The sequence below is a fragment of the Podarcis bocagei genome (assembly GCF_964188305.1).
Source record: "Podarcis bocagei genome assembly, chromosome: 3".
Taxonomy (NCBI): Eukaryota; Metazoa; Chordata; class Lepidosauria; order Squamata; family Lacertidae; genus Podarcis; species Podarcis bocagei.
In genome coordinates this window covers 84,131,735-84,148,689 of record NC_138127.1, presented here as the reverse complement: position 1 = coordinate 84,148,689, position 16,955 = coordinate 84,131,735, and the positions used below count along the sequence as shown (strand labels likewise).

The window sequence follows — 16,955 nt, the reverse complement described above, 5'->3', positions numbered from 1 at the left end:
AACAAATGACTTCCACACAGAGAGCGCTTCATCCCTCTGCTTGCAGTTGTCGAGCCCTGAAGCCTCTACTGTGAAATTAACAGAGTTCTTTATTGATAAAAACAACAACACAAATTGATTATCTCATTTGCTTTTGAAGCCTACCAAGGAATGTAGTTGACATGTACCATAAATGAATGAATGCAACTCTCATCTTGTTTTCAGTTAGTGTGCTTTTATAGGGTAGTTTTTCAAATTATTATCTTATTTCTGTAAGTAAGGCTCGAGATGCAATATTAACTTTCTATAGTTGGTTAGTGCTGCAGTTTTGACCCACCATAGGTCATGATGTAATTCAGTTACAGCCAAATGTTTTAATGAATTACTAAGCTTAAACACTGGACAGATTAAATACTCTGCCCATCATACTTGAGGTACAGTGGTACCTCGGGTTACATATGCTTCAGGTTACATATGCTTCACGTTATAGACTCCGCTAACCTAGAAATAGTGCTTTAGGTTAAGAACTTTGCTTCAGGATGAGAACAGAAATTGTGCTCTGGCGGCGCGGCAGCAGCAGGAGGCCCCATTAGCTAAAGTGGTGTTTCAGGTTAAGAACAGTTTCATGTTAAGTACGGACCTCCGGAACAAATAAAGTACTTAACCCGAGGTACCACTGTATTGGCTGTACAAAAAAACCAGTGTCGAAACTAGTGTTGTTGCAGGAAACACTATTCCTGCATAAGGTTGTGAGGCAGCCCTTGGATATTTGGGGCAGAAGGAGGGGGTGGAGAATGAGACAGGTTTTTCTGCTTATCCGCATTGCATACAGAAGACCCCAGGTTCGATTGGAGAAGGAGGTCTGTAGCTCGGTGGTAGAGCATCTCCTTTGCATTCAGAGGTTCCTAGGTTCAATCCTCGCTATTTCCAAGGTAGGGCAGGGTTGGTGTATCTGCACCACATAGACCCAACTTTCCCCATTTGGCCTGCAAGGCTAGTTTGGGCAAGCAACACCCATGTACCCTGTACCTGAACTCATACATGGGTGAGGCTTGGCTCTGCCGATCAATCCCCTTCCGCAGCTTCCAGGGTGCAGCAACCAGGGGCTGGTATTGAAGCTGCTGCTGAAACATAGCAAAAAGCCTTTTAGCATCACCTTGCTGCCTGCCAAGCACTTTGAATAATAATAATAATAATAATAATAATAATAATAATAATAATAATAATAATAATAATAATAATAATAATTTATTATTTATACCCCGCCCATCTGGCTGAGTTTCCCCAGCCACTCTGGGCGGCTCCCAATCGAGTGTTAAAAACAATACAGCATTAAATATTAAAAACTTCCCTAAACAGGGCTGCCTTCAGATGTCTTTTAAAAATAAGATAGCTGCTTATTTCCTTGACATCTGAGGGGAGGGCATTCCACAGGGCGGGCGCCACTACCGAGAAGGCCTGGTTCCCTGTAACCTCACTTCTTGCAATGAGGGAACCGTCAGAAAGCCCTCGGCGCTGGATCTCAGTGTCCGGGTAGAACGATGGGGGTTGAAGTCCCAACATGCTTTGAAACCCCACCCGCCTGTCAGATTTAACCCTTGCAGCAGATCCTGATAAAGATCTGGCCCTTGGAGGCAAAATGGTCCCCAAGTAGATAGGACTTTGGGTTGCCCCTTACTGAAACCCTGGAGAGGTGCTGCCAGTCGTTGTTGAGAATCCTAAGCTTCATGGACCAAGGGTCTGACTGCCAATACAAGGCAGTGACCTCTGTTTCTGTGGCCAAGAAGAATTCAATTTGACCTGACCAGCTCAGATGCTGTTCCAAATAAAAGAAAGATCAACCCTTTAAGCGTAACAAGATGGTTTGCGACGAGGGGAAGCAAATGGCTAGAAGCCTGTATATGTTGCGTAGTAAGCTGTGTCGAGTCCCCCCTCCTTTTTTTTTAATATTCTGTTTGCAGTAACGGTGAACAGAGCATCTAAAATAACCACTTTCACATTGCAACAAACACATCATCATTTGCTTAAAAAGAGTTATAATTACAGTTGACGAAGCATGGCCACCATAAAAATGCATTAGTTTAGCTTGACACATTAATTACCTGTTTTTGCAGATGTTTTTATATATTGTTGTGCGAACAGTTTACAAAATAATTACAGGAAAGTCATATGGAAAACAAGCTAAGGGGGTGGTTTCTCGCCCAAATATTTTCATTCATGTGAATTTGCGTGAGGCACAGCTGCTGTATAGCAAATGGGGAGGGAGGGAGAGAGAGAGAGAGAGAGAGAGAGAGAGAGAGAAGAGGAATCTCGAAGGGTTTTTTTTTTATTTGAAGGTCTCTGTCATCAGCATTAACACACTTTTTATATCTTTCTTCAGAGGAGGCTAGTTTTTTCAAACATTTAAAATGACATTGCTCATTTTCTTTTCTTTTTTCGAATCTGACTGATTTAGGTGAAAAGCTTTGATCTTTATCAAATGAAACACAAATATCTGCTGGTATCTAGGAAAACAACTAAATAGAAAATGAATCTTTTGTTTGAAGTGGGGTGACCTTGCATGATCTTGCCATCAAGAAAAATTAAAAGCTTTAACGCAGTTAACACTTGTATTCCTATATACATATGAACCCACAAAGCACTGAAAAAAAGAAAGTATCTTAAGGTGAACTTAGGAGAAATGCCTATTGAATACCTCAAGATATGTGCTAGAAATATGAATGTTTACAATTTGATAATAATTAGCAATTTCTTTGTCTTGTGTTTGATGTTTATGCGATGAATAGAATTGGAGGCATGTGCAGCATGTTAATTTTTAGCTGTTACAAACTCAAAATATATTGTTTGTAAGCAGCAGTCTCTCTCATTTAAACAAGGAAAATAGAATCCTCAACTTTATCCTTAACACCTCAAAAATTCTAAGCTAGAAAATGTTAGCATTGAATGAGATGGTAAATTCTATATGTGTGTGAGTGTATGTGAGTGTGTGTAATAGATGTTAATGTCCAGAATTTGGTGACAACAATAACAATTTTGTTAATTCTATACCGCCCATCAGGGTGGGTTGCCCCAGCCGCTCTGGGTGGCTTGCAGCACATCTAAAAACATAGTAAAATGCCAAACATTAAAAAAACTTCCTGATAGAGGTGAATCATGCAAATGCAAACAATCCCAGATGAATTTTATGAATATCTGTGATACTGAAGCCAAATTGAGCAGTAGTAGTTGGAGGTTATGTAAATACTACTAGGTAGAATTACTTAGTAGTTGGAAGCTTCCAGCAACTCACAACTATGATTTCGAATACAAATGGAAAACCACTGGGTTGTTGCCAGCACTGAACGTGTGGTATTCCGCTTGCACAACTGGACTTCCTCTTCCCTTCCTGTGCGCCTGTAAAATCTTCTCCAGAAGGTCCTCCAATCCTCTGACGCAGATTTTGAGGCGGTGTGTAGGCTCTGTAGGGGAGAGGAGAGAACCACTGCATGAGCAGAACTTTACTTTTCTAGCAGAAAAACAGCCTTGGATGCAGCCCACTGATTTGAGCTGAATCTACAGGAAGACAAAATCTCAGAGGTGGCAGATTTTTAACACTCTTGTCTTATATCACACAGGGGAGTCAAGTCCAACACGCCGCGAAGCAGTGAAGAGGAAGACTTCGGAATATCTGATGAGAGCAGAAAAAATTTCAAGCCTCTATTGTAAACCCTCATCAGAAGACGGTTCGGTTTCTGGAGTAGGTTCTTTTCTTTTTACAAAATGCTAAATAATGTCCAGTTGTGCCTCGGAAGTCAAACAGAATCCGTTCTGGAAGTCCATTCGACTTCCAAAACGTTCGGAAACCAAGGCGCGGCTTCCGATTGGTTGCAGGAAGCTCCTGCAGCCAATCGGAAGCTGCGGAAGCCCTGTTGGACATTCGGGTTCCAAAGAATGTTCACAAACGGGAACACTCACTTCCGGGTTTGCAGCGTTCGGGAGCCAAGACGTTTGACTCGCAAAGGCGTTCAGCTTCCAAGGTACGGCTGTAATCTCTCTTGGAGTGTTTGTATGTGTTCCATGCATAGTTGTTTGCTTCTCCTTATGAATTACAGAAGCAGGATTCTGCCAGATAAGCAAATATGTACAGCTTTGGACCAAAGCATTGCAGAAGTGGAGAGGGAAGGCTGCCCATAATTAAGGCACTATCCTTGCCATTAGAGAGAGGGAAGCAGCTATCTCAGGTGGCAGATTTGGGGGCAGGGAATGCAAGGGAAACATAGCTGTGTCTGCCATGTGGCTTGCGCTGTGCCACGTGCTGTCCTCAGGTGCAGGGAAGGATGGTGTTTGGCCATCAACACTGGAGTCAGAGTCTACTGCCAGTTTTTGTGCATGGTATTTAGGGGTGTTGGTGGGCACCATCTTGACTTTTGCTTCAGGCAGACCATAGCTTCCCTGTCCTGTTTGGCTCATCAGCAATTATTTAGCTTATTCGTGGATTTTCAGCTTAAGAAAGAAGAATGCTGGATTAAAGATCGCAATTCACAAATGAAAAAAATAAATAAAAAAGGCCAGTCCCAAGTATCGAGCACCACCTTCAAATATCTAAATGGCTGTCACATGGAAGATTGAGCAAGCTTCTTTTTCCCACTCTGAAGAGTAGGATCCATACCAAAGGATTAAAGTTGCAAGAAAGGATATTTCACTAAACATCAGGAATAACTTTCTGACAGTAAGAGGTGTTTGATCGTGGAATGGGCTCCTTTGGGAGGTTGTGGACTCTCCTTCCTTGGAAGTCTTAAAGCAGAGGTTGGATGGCCGTCTGCCATGGATGCTTTAGCTGAGACTCCTGCATTGCAGGGGGTTGGACTAGATGACCCTTGGGGTCCCTTCCAACTTTACAATTCTATGACTGCATGATTCCTAAACGGGGGCACAAAAACGGCAGTAGCACCACTCTCTGAGGAAAGGGTTGTTTGGGCAGGGTGAGAACAAGGAAGTTTGCAGGTGGATTTCTTCAGGTGTTAACTTCCAAACTGTAGATGCAACAATAGAAAAAGCACAATCTCACATCCCAGCTTTTTTTTTTTTTAAGTTGGAGGTTACGGAGGAGCCTTTCCTTCTGATTTGGAGGGGAGGCAGGCAGACAGGATTGCACAGGAGAAGATGTTCTTTTAAAGTAATGATAAGGGACACCTTGGTGATATGATAGTCTTTGAACATTAAGGCGCTTCTGAAGCCATCTTCAGTGCGATCTTTACATGGGGATTTTTCCAGCGAGGAGTGATCGTTAAAACATTTGCAGGAACTGGGGTGGTAGCTCTTGGACTTGGAACTGAGAGAACGAGATACATCCTTTAACAAATCTTGACTTTGCCCTTCTTCGGCAACAGCCAAAAAATAAAATAAAAGATTCCCCGAGGACCTTTCTGTTCTTAGCTTAGATGTCTTTTGCTGCAGTCACACAAAACTGTGTGTGATTGTCGATGACTGCTCTCATGTAGCAAACGTTAAAAGTTCCAAACTTCCTGTCTGTCTACATTTGTATCACAGAAGGACAAAAAAGGGCAAATGAGTCTTTCATCTTACTTTGAACAACCCTAAGAATAGTTGAAGGCAGCTAGTTGCTGTGAATAGGCAAAGGGGTAAATTAATCTCTGCCTCGCTGAATGGTGATTGCCTTTTGTTGTTGTTTTCTGTTTTGAGGGAGGGTTTTGGGGGCGAGAAAAAACAAAACAAGCCTCTTCAACTGCAATAGAACTCCCCAGATGAGCTTTGGAGGACATTTTTCCCTCCACCTGAGGGCTGCTTAATTTTTAGCGGTATATTTGTGCATTGGGATGTTATGGTACAGGGTTGGCCTTAAATTCCCTTCAGGTTCTTTCCAAGCTTAGAATGTAGGTCCACTTAACCAAAGATTAAATTGATTGCATAGCAGGAACTCCTGTGTGGAAATTTGTATAATTACCACAAGTATTTCAAGCATTTTGTCAAAGGTAGATGTGGTTTGAGAGAGGCATCAGCACAGAGCCTAACATTGCGGCCTGGCCTATATAGGAGGGGCCTGGCAACACCTTAAGCCTCCTATTTATAAAACCCTATGGACTATTGTCTTCACTGGATTCTGTGGGACAAACTTAGATGGATTGCAGCCGGGGTCATGGCTGAGTGGAGGCAGGTTTAACATTTTACAAAATGTCACACTGTATCTCTGGCCCCCATCTGGTATGCTCCTGTTTGGGGTTTCAGTCAGCCTGGAATGGTTCCCATGTAGGGAAAAATTCCATGTCACACTATGTCAATCATTCTGTCAGGACAGGCGTTCCTGCTTTCCAGCATAGCTGTCAACTTTTCCCTTTTTTAAAGGGAAATTCCCTTATTCCCAATAGGCTTCCTCGCAAGAAAAGGGAAAAGTTGACAGCTATGCTGGAAAGCAGGAACGAGATCCCCTCCCCTTGCTCACTGTTCTGGGGGTTTTTTCAGTCCCCTCCAACCCAATTTTGTGGAACATGGAGGGAGTAGATTGGGGAAGCCCCCATTTTGCCGGCAGAAGTCCTTGCTCTGCCCTCTGCTGACAGGATTCGTTAATTGAACCCCACACATAGTGCTTTTGAGGGGTTATGAGAAGGGAGGTGAGAAAGAAGAAAAAGACATTTGTTTATTTTTGCCTCCTGCCCTCCTGAAACCTCCCCACAAACTAGAACCATTTTTTCCCCTTTTAAGCAGGGCAAATAGAAGCCTTCAGGTGTACAGCTGCACTTCCCTGTAGAGAATTGTGCTGTTCATGCAGACACCAGGAGGAGCAGCTTCTCAGAGTATAAAATGGGGGAAAGGGCTGCTTGGCTTAACCTCACTGCTCTCTTGTGCATTGACACAGAAGTAGATGGTCTGAACAGAGGTATTGGGGTGGGGTTTTACTAAGGCCACATTCACACCACACATTCAAAGCACTTTGATCAATCATGGCTTCCCCCAAAGAATTCTGGGAGCTGTCATTTCTAAGGGTGCTGAGAATTGTTAGGAAACCCCCCCCCATTCCCCTCAGTGTAGCTCTCTGAGTGGTTTAACACTCAATCCCTCCTCAAAAGTTAACTGGGAACTGCAGCTGTTTGAGGGGAATTGGTGTTTCCTAACATGTGGGTGGCGCTGTGGCCTAAACCACTGAGCCTCTTGGGCTAGCCGATTAGAAGGTCAGTGGTTCGAATCCCCACAACGGGGTGAGCTCTGGTTGCTCGGTCCCAGCTTCTGCCAGCCTAGCAGTTTGAAAGCACGCCAAAAAAGTGCAAGTAGATAAATAGGTACCACTCTGGCGGGAAGGTAAACGGCGTTTCCCTGCGCTGCTCTGGTTTCGCCAGAAGCGGCTTAGTCATGCTGGCCACATGACCTGGAAAAACTGTCTGCGGACAAACGCCAGCTCCCTTGGCCAGTAAAGCGAGATGAGCACCGCAACCCCAGAGTTGTTCGTGACTGGACTTAGCTGTCAGGGGTCCTTTACCTTTTTTTAAACAACTAATCTAATTAGGGAATTTTTACCTTCTGTCAAAATGTGACTGATTTGGGGGTGTGGCAGATTAACTCTCTCTTCTGCCCCACTTGGAGTTGTGACCACTAAGTGCATCTCCTTGGAGGGAAAGGATGTCCGTTACTTATACGTTTAGGGTTGGGGAACAAGAATTAGGTTCACAATCCATAGTTAGTTTAAAGTCAGGCTATTTAGCAAATCACTTTTCGGGTTTTAGGGTTGTTGTTTTTCTAATGAAAGTCAAGACTGAATAATGGCGCAAAACATTGCTGTAGTTTCTCTGCTATACTTTTGTCACTCTTATTTTTGTTCCTCTTCCTTCAAACCCAGAGTAGTGGATACGGGTGGGGTTTCTATAGCAATGTACCCGAGATTCCTTGCATGCACAAAGAAGTGTCTAAATTCTTAATATTTTTTTCTTAAAATATTAATATTCCTTTTTGCCACATTTCCATTTTCAGTGTCCCAGCGATTTATTTACTATCAACTCCCCCTGCTTCCTTTTTTGCATTAAGGACAAACAGCAAACTTCTTTCATCTTCCCTCTCTCTGATTTATGATAAATTTAGTTTCCTTCAGCCTGGCATTTGCTCCAGCAGGCAGTCTTCCTTCAAGTACCACCCTGATTGATGTTGTAATCTTTGATATCTTCCATTAGCCTCCAGGATCACTAAGTTCAAGGCCCTCTTGGAACCTAAGGAGCCCTGCCGAGGAACTGAAGGCCTTTAGAGTCCTTGGGGTGATTGACAAGGTAATTCTTCAGTGTCTCTTCAAGAGTTCAGTCATAAATCGACTGCATGCTGACATTCTGTCTTTGAAGCTGCGGATCTTAAGGATATGAAACAAAGAGGGAAAATGACTCAAATGCATCTGCACTTTAAAATAACAAAAGTAGAAGGGGGGAGGGAAAGGCTTTTATCTAAGCAATTCATGTAAGGTCATGCAAAATATATTTGAGCTAAAGAATATGGTGCCAGTCTGCAAAAGGGGCCCAGTGAAATTTTTATATTTTAAAAAAACGCTATGCCCCGGCTACTATGCTGTAGCTAAAAACATGCCAAATAAGGTGCCAGGTTGCTTCCAGAAATGGCAGCTTTGAAAGAAAGTAAGATGGAAAATTGTGCATCCCGTCCCCCCAAAAGATGACGTCCCGATTTTACTCAAAAGGTAAGTGTAAATGCTGCAAATGCTGCCAAACAGGTTCTCAAGGCATGAATGTTTCGTTTTCTTTCAACCTTGGGTGCAACTTGAAGGGAGGCCCAGAACTAACTTCAAAACAGGAGTTCCTTTAGGATGGGCCCTCTCTCCCTACTTGCTATGCTCCAGTTTTGCCTCCCTTCCCCACCCCCCGTATTGGAACTGGGCAAACATTTTGTGGCTGCGTACACAGCATACGTACAAAGTACATGTGTGAATGGGATGCTGGACTAGATGGGCTACATATCCTGATCCGGCACGGCTTTTCTTACGTTCTAGGAAAGACTGCAGTTTTGGTCTTTCGGTATTAGGTGAGACGGAAACATGGAAAAATATATATACGTTCAGTGGAGTTGGTGTGAGAGTCTGGGGAGTTAGTTGGAGGTTTGCGGGTGTGTGTGTGTGTGTGTGTGTGTGTGTGGCGTAGGGCAACAGAGGAGAAGAAAAGTGAATTTTAAAAAGGTATTTCTCCTTGTTCTTTTCAACCCCCCCCCCCCCCAAGTTAAAAACTACGGGGCAGAAAATGATGGTTCCCTACCTCCTTATTTTTAGTATATGTGGGATAAAATACCTCCAGATTCCATCCAGGGTAATTTCGTTTTGTCTTGAGTAAACATTTATGAACAAGATGTGGCTCTTGTAAGCCTAATTGAGAGACCAAAGAGATGCTGCAATTAAAGTGACTGCCCTGGTTAAGTATAGCCAATTAGTGATCCAAGTCAAACTTGGGTGACATGCTAATGAAATGGGCTGTTTAACTTTTAAAGGCGCACTTCTTCATTCAGCATTTAATCTGCCAGCCTTTTGATGGTTCCTTGTAGTCACTCAGATGAGGTTTATTTCTTTCATTTATTTGAAAATTTTAAATGTGCCCTTTCATAATGTGTGCATTTGATCTGTACTCTAAATTCTGAGTTTAGCACCTCAGTGGAGAGGTGGAAATGCCTGGTTCATATACCAGTTCAGTCACATACTCTCACAGGATAGTGTTACCAGGGACAGAGGATGTATGACCTGCAGGGTGTGTTTGTATTTGTGTCTGTGTGTTTATGTGTGTTTGTGTAATGGAGAGAGAGAGGGAAATGGTTGTGGCTGTATGCTTTCCCACAGCAAGCATTGGCTCCTCCTACTCTTGCTGTGCTGCTGGCAACTCTTTTCCAAGGGAATGTGATTCTTCATGGTGAGCAGGGACATTCTGTATCTTTGACTTAGGTAAACAATCCCCTCTCTTTCTTAGGATAAGCATACTTACACGGTTATAAGAATTATTGAGACAACGAATATGAAGCATGAGACCTGCTATAGAAATCACACACACACACACACAGAGCAAATCAGGAGTCTTCATATATTATATATAAGTCAAGACTCTTGACTTGCATAACATTTTACTTTGAGTGATGGTTACAGATGCCTAACCCTTCGATATCCAAAATATTGAAAATGCCAGATTCCCAAAGCATATGGACTAGTTCAGGCATAGGCAAACTCGGCCCTCCAGATGTTTTGGGACTACAACTCCCGTCATCCCTAGCTAACAGGAGCCAGTGGTCAGGGATGATGGGAATTGTAGTCCCAAAACATCTGGAGGGCTGAGTTTGCCTGTGCCTGAACTAGGCTCATGCACTAGAATTCTTCTGGCAGCTGAGACTGTCCTCTCTTTGCTAGAAATGGAGATGGTTGTTGAGGGGAGGGAGTTGGATATGTTAAGCTGAGAAGGAGGGAGGGAGCAGGTTTCTTTCTGTACAGCCCTCCCAGCCAAGGTCCCAACACTCTGTTTGGATGCTGGAGCCATTTGCACCCATTGCCAGATCAGGACTTTGCAAGTGGCTCAAATTTCTTAGTATTAATTAATTAAATTTCTATACCACCCTTCATCCGAGGATCACAGGGCAGTTTGCAATATAAAAACACAAAAATACACAACACAGTAACAAGCAAAAACAATATTCCTCACAAAACTGGACTGAATGCTTCTCCAATAACCGTTGTCTCTCATATTCCCCTCTACCTCTGGTGTTCCTCTACGTCATATTTCATTCTGTTAGCCTATTCAGGCAGGGACTACCAATGTTTCTTCTTGCTACCCTGTAAGGGACCTTGTGCACTGATAATCATGTTCTTATTGTGTCCATGTTCAGAAATATGATCGCTGTTGGGAAGGAGTGGGCAACCCACTGCTTGTTGGTTAGAAATAAATACAAGAAATAAAGACACAAGAAATAAATACAAATACCTGATGGATGTCAGTGCGATAAAACGTGTGGCCTTGGGAATAACTAGTAACATCTCCCTTTCCGCTGCGATGTATGATGCATTAAGCTTGCAACGCTAGGAGACCTCTCAGTAATGTCTTGCTGCCTGGATTGCAGACCTCTTTGGTCAGAGCGCTTAGATTTGAGTCAATTTAGTTCCATTTCCTCCACTGTCATTAGGTCAGGCTTGTAAGTCAACGTCTTTTTCATTCTCATCTGCTTACATCTACTTATAAGGGTCTGATCTGGTCTGGTGTTCCTTTCTTTGCGTATTTATTAAAGAGCCTAGACGGCAAGAGCAATTTGACCAAGCCGATGATAGCTTTCAGCTGTGTATACTGTATAAATCTGTAAGATGGTGGGATGGTCCAGGAACGACTTAACCTCCTAATCCTTCACCAGGAGGGATGGAGCAGATAGCTGCAAGTCTTGGGGTGCATCCATGTGTGGGATTCATCCACTGCTGGTGCACAAGCCAGAACTGTTTGCATAGGAGCAGGACGGAGCTTGAGCACTTCAGCGGCAGAGACCTATGAGATGCTGGCAGTCTGTTAGCGGAAGGCAACAGTCACTGCCTTCTAGGCCAGCCTTGCAAATAAGGGAAAAACAGAACCCAAGATCAGCAAATACAGAGCTTGCCAGATGTGCTCAGCCTCTCTTTTGCTCTCACTTGCTGGCAAGCAGAAATCAAGAGGAAGAAAGGGCAGCCAGCAAATGAGGATTTTTTTGCCGCCTGAAGGAGGTTTTTGCAGGTGGTCTAGGGCCAGGAATAGCCAACTGGCAGACCAGAGACTGAACCAGTTTTATTTAGCTCCTTGTGGTCTTACTTTTCTTTAATCAATGCATGGCAGAAAAAAAGGAGAAGATGACGAAAGCGAATTGCAAGGAAAGCAAGGGGGTTTCCCACATTTGTAAGATAAGAACTTCAATCCCCATTTAATATTAAATCTCTCTTTGGATTTGCAATTCAGTACCCTGGCAGTCGTGTCTGCGAGGAGGCCAGTTTGTGTGGTGAAAATACACCCCTCTCCATCCTGCATCAGGGGAAAAGTTTCCAGAGATAGAAAAGTTGGTTGCTTTAGGTGTAGGCCGTGCAGCAAACATTACATGTCTTATGGTGTTCCCAAAGAATCCTGGGAATTATAACTTGGCAAAGATGCTGTTCGTTCTCTGAGTTCTTGGAAAGAGCAAATTCCTGTATGGTGCCCATATGCCGCCCCTTTCCCCTGGGCCTAGCAGCAGCTTCATTGTATGTGGAGCAAATAGATCGGGGTGGTGGCGGCATGGGGGAAAGGGGGTAAATGCTTCCCCTGCAGTGCTGCTTCCCCCTATCAGATCACATTAGTAGCTCGTGTATCTGCTTTGAAGTAAAGAAGGTGACACAGGGGAAATCCAGTCACAGGTTTCTTTGTGGTGTTTGCCCTCCTAGGTGACATCATACTGGGTCATAAGGAAAGGGTTAAATGAGTGTGAAGTGATTGGCTAGTGGGAACCCAAGGGGAGGAGTTAGAGTTAGAGTTAGTGTTGTTAAGGAGTTAGTCCGGTGTTAGAGAAGAGAGAGGGAGGATAAGTCTGTGGGTTGGGATAGTTTGATGTGAGAGAATGAGAGAATCTGTTCCGAGGAGTCAGATAGACAGTTGGGATAATTAGTTAGAAGTTATTAGGAAGGTATAGGCCGGTAAGAACCTAAGATTAAGAGACTGACAAGAAACCATCTGTTTTATAAGCCATTTGTTAAGGCTTATAAAATAAACTTGTTTATTTGGTTTAAGGTTAACAACTGCCTGGACTCAGTGTGTACCCGAGAGAAACAGGTTGGTGGCAGCGGGGAAGCAATCACAGTGGTGGCACAGGGATTAATAGACCGTCAAACGTCCGGGGACCCTGTGTGATCGCCACATTCTCATATAAAACATGTACTCTGACCCTCAGTTTCATAGAGCATAGAGCTGTAGAGTTGGACGGGACCACAAGGGTCATCGTAAGTCCAATCCCTGCAGTGCAGGAATCTTTTGCCCAACATTGGACTTGAACTCATGAGCCTAAAATTTAAGAGTCTCACGTTTTACCGACGGAGATACCTTTGTGAAATTTCTTTATTTTATACTCCCTGGGTCTCCATTTGGGATTCTGTTTTACACCAGCCAATGGAAAGTATTGAGGTGCAGACCTAGGACGTTGTCTTAACACCGAGTTGGACTATTGGTCCATCTAGTTCAGCACGGTCTACACTGACTGGCAGCAGCTCTCTGGGTTTTCAGCCCAAACTGGAGAGGCCAGGGATTGAACCTGGGACCTTCTGCATGCAAGACAGATGCTCTACCACCGAGCTACGCCTCTTCCCATAAAGCACTGAATGTCTTATGGGGTTTTGCAAACAAAAACTGATCCAGGGAAGCAGAATTAAGTCCCTGTGGGGTGTTTTACTACCCCCTGATACGCAAATTGTCCCTCTGAATCCATCTATGCAAGTTTCTGTTGAAGGAAAAACCGACTGGAGACAGGCGCATTTTATTCCTGGCTCGTAGTTCATCTAGTTGTGTCCCTTGTGACCTTGGCTGGGAGTTGAATAAGGTGACTTCGCGATTCGCCATATTCCCTTTTTCTGGTGGCTTGCCTGTTGCCCGCCTCTGGGCTTTCGGCTCCCCTCCCTTTCTGCTGACTTCTGCAGCATTCCTTCTGTCTCTTATCTTGGCGCTTTGATGCATATGTTCTGAAGGTGGCCACCGTGACTTGGGGTGGCAGCAGATGGTAAACCTTCAGGCTGCCACCAGCTAGGCTGGTGTTAAGTTGGAAACTTTGCTTTTGATGAAGAGTCAGCAGTGCATATGAAAGAGCTCTTGCTGCAGAAGTATCTTTTAATTAAAAAAAATTAGCATACCGAAACAGTTGCTAATTTCTGTGTGTTTAAAGGTTTTTTTACTTTTTTAAAAAATCAACTCTTTTCTTTAGGCTAAATTGTGGATATTTTCCAGCTTAAAAACAAATAAACAACCCTCCAGTTTTTGTTTTTTAAAAATGCATTTATTTATTTTCACAAAACTTGTCTTCCCTTCTCCTTTTTTTGGTAAACAAAACTGTTCGATCCCAATTATTTTATTTTATAGTGACGGGGTGGAACGGGGAGTAATTTAGATTTTGCCAGCCTAAGTCTTCATGTGGAGCCAAGGCTGCAATGCTGTGCAATCCTGGGACTGAACCCCATTTATTTCAGTGGAAATGTTTTTAAAGCATCCATATGGGCTGCAGGTTCCTTGATTTCCAGTTAAGTACCGTAAATTTCCATCTATAAGACGCCCCCATGTATAAGGACCCCCCCTATTTTTGGGGACTCAGTTTTAAGAAAATGAGGGGAGACGACCCAAAGCTGTTGAGCTTCTCTCCCTATGCAGCTATGGGCAGGAAACACTCCCTAGATTGTTTCCCGCGCGCAGCAGCATCGAGGGAAGTTGCGCTCCCGTCAGCCGGCTGGCTGGTGGCGTGTAGCCCCCCCCCACTACCTGTGTATTGGACAACCCCAGTTTTTGACACAATTTTTTAGTCAAAAAACCTCGTCTAATACACGGAAAAAATACGGTACACCTTTGCACAGTTACAAAGTTACAATAACAGTATTTGTGTCAATCCTCAACTTTGGGGACGTAAAAATAAAATGGGATTATTTCTTTATTTCTTGTTTTGCAGCCCTGCCCTCTTCCGAAATTACCGTGTTACTGTCTTAGATATCGTTAATGTTCCCTTGCTGCTCCACTTACAATAATTTGTCCTAATTTTACATGCAATTTTTAGAGCTTTATACTGCTGACTTGGAGACTGAAACTACTGTCAAAGCACAAAGAGGCCTTTGAAGGCATTGACTTGGTTTTTCCTCTTACTGTTTCAATGTGATCTGTATATTTGTCTTTAAAGCATTAGTAAAGGTTTTGTAGTCAGCTGGGTTTTTTTAATAAAAAAAACCCTCACTAAGTTGTCGGAGAGGCAGTTGTGCAGTTTGGTCATTTTAGGCTCAGTTCTTAATGGTCTTAATGGGGACACCCACCCACACCCTGTTTAGATGGTAAAGTGGATCAAATTGTTCGCTTCTAAATGCGGAACGCCGGCTCTTCTGTGTTTTCTGGCCCTTCTGCCCCACATAGCTGTGTGGGACCCTGGAATCCTGCCCCAAAGTCCTACTGTGATGGGCGCCATTATGGAGAGGTGCCATTTTGGCTGCAGAGCAGTTGAAAGCAAACCAGAGAGAACCAGAGGCCCCTGTCCAAATACAGCCGCTTTGGGGATCATAGCCTAGTCTTTTCTTTCTGCTTTGCTCATCTAGACTAGAGCAAAGGGACTATAAGAAGGTGCCTTATACAGTCGTACCTCGGAAGTGGAGCGGAATCCGTTCTGGAAGTCTGTTCGACTTCCAAAACGTTCAGAAACCAAGGCGCGGCTTCCGATTGGCTGCAGGAAGCTCCAGCAGCCAATCGGAAGCTGCGGAACCCACATCGAACGTTTGGGTTCCAAATAAAGTTTGCAAACCAGAACACTCACTTCCAGGGCTGCGGCATTTGGGAGGCAAAGCATTCGACTCGCAAGGCGTTCAACGTGGGAATACGACTGAACTGAGTCAGACCATGGGTCCACCTAGCTCAGTATTGTCTACACTGACTGGCAGAGTCTCTCCAGAGTTTCAGGCAAGGGTTTATTCAAGCCCTACCTGGGGATGCTGCAGATTGAACCTAGAACCTTCTTTATCCAGGACAGATTCTTTACCACTAAGCTATGGTGAGGAAGGCTGGCATCCTTAGTGGCAGAACTTGCTAGCAGACTCCTTTGAGGGCTGACAGTGGGGTTGAGATGCTGCGTCACTCCGTCCTAGTACAAGTAGTAGCTAATCAGGGTTTTAAAGTATGAGGTGATTGTGTTGGTTTAGAGTTCAGAAAGCTTTTTTTTTTTTAAATCAGGGCTCGTTTTCAGATGTCACGTTCACTGAAGCAAGATGAGCGCCACCCTCCACAGTTAAGTTTGACTGGACCATCCAGGGCTCCTTTACCTTTCTTACCTTTACAGGTACAGCCAGGCAACGTATCACACTGATGGAGTCTCTTAACTCAATAAAAACTGCATGGGCATTTAATTTTTTAGCTGAGAACCGTATCACCAAATCTTGGGAAGTACAAAATCAGAAGGATAATTATATTCTGATCTTCACAATTCATCCAGCAGGGCATGTCAGTTCACATTGGAATTCACAGAAATCATATTCCTCAAGCCTCCCTGGTCAAAACATCCTAATTTTGTCAGGTGAAGATTTAGATGGCAATCCTAAAGACATAAAAACAAGGGAAAGCCCTATTAAACACAAATGACTGACTTCTGGGTAAACCTGCCTAGAATTTCACTGGTGGGCAAACAGTTGAGATAATGGTGGCTTCTTGGGCATGTGGCCATTTGGCAAGTCATGAATGCTGACAAAATGGTGGTTCACCGCCCATGGAAACGTATGAAATCTGACGTGAGCCAGGAGGTGGTATGCTGTGATCTTACCACATGTATTAGTGATACATATATCAGAGCCTTCATAAAAATAGACGATATTTCTGTGGCTATACCAATGCATCTGCTTCTACGCTATTTACTAAAAAAGGAAAGAGATGTGGGTGCCGATCAGAAGGTTGGAGGTTCGAATTCATGTGACAGGGTGAGCTCCCGTTGCTCTGTCCCAGCTCCTGCCAACCTAGCAGTTCGAAAGCATATCAGTGCAAGTAGAAAAATAGGTACCACTGTGGCAGGATGGTAAAGGACGTTTCCGTGCACTCTGGTTTCCGTCACGATGTTCTCATGTGCCAGAAGCTGTTTAATCATGCTGGCCACATGACCCGGAAAGCTGTCTGCGGACAAACGCTGGCTCCCTTGGTCTGAAGCAAGATGCCGCACCCCACGGACACCTTTGACTGGATTTAACCATGTGATTCTGTGATCCAAGGGTCATTTACCTTTACCTTTACTTTTAAAAAAAAGGTTGCTAAAAGGAACAGTTCTCTGTT

The 16,955-nt window shown here is 43.8% G+C and overlaps 1 protein-coding gene across 1 annotated transcript in view; it reads left to right on the top strand.

Annotated features, from left to right (window-relative positions):
- RPS6KC1 (ribosomal protein S6 kinase C1) overlaps positions 1-16,955 on the top strand; it is a 108,674-nt gene that overhangs the window by 57,241 nt on the left and 34,478 nt on the right. Inside the window, exons 8-9 of the mRNA XM_081185976.1 lie at positions 3,594-3,715; positions 8,136-8,228. Coding sequence (XP_081042102.1) covers positions 3,594-3,715; positions 8,136-8,228 — 215 coding nt within the window. The remainder of the gene's footprint in view (positions 1-3,593; positions 3,716-8,135; positions 8,229-16,955) is intronic.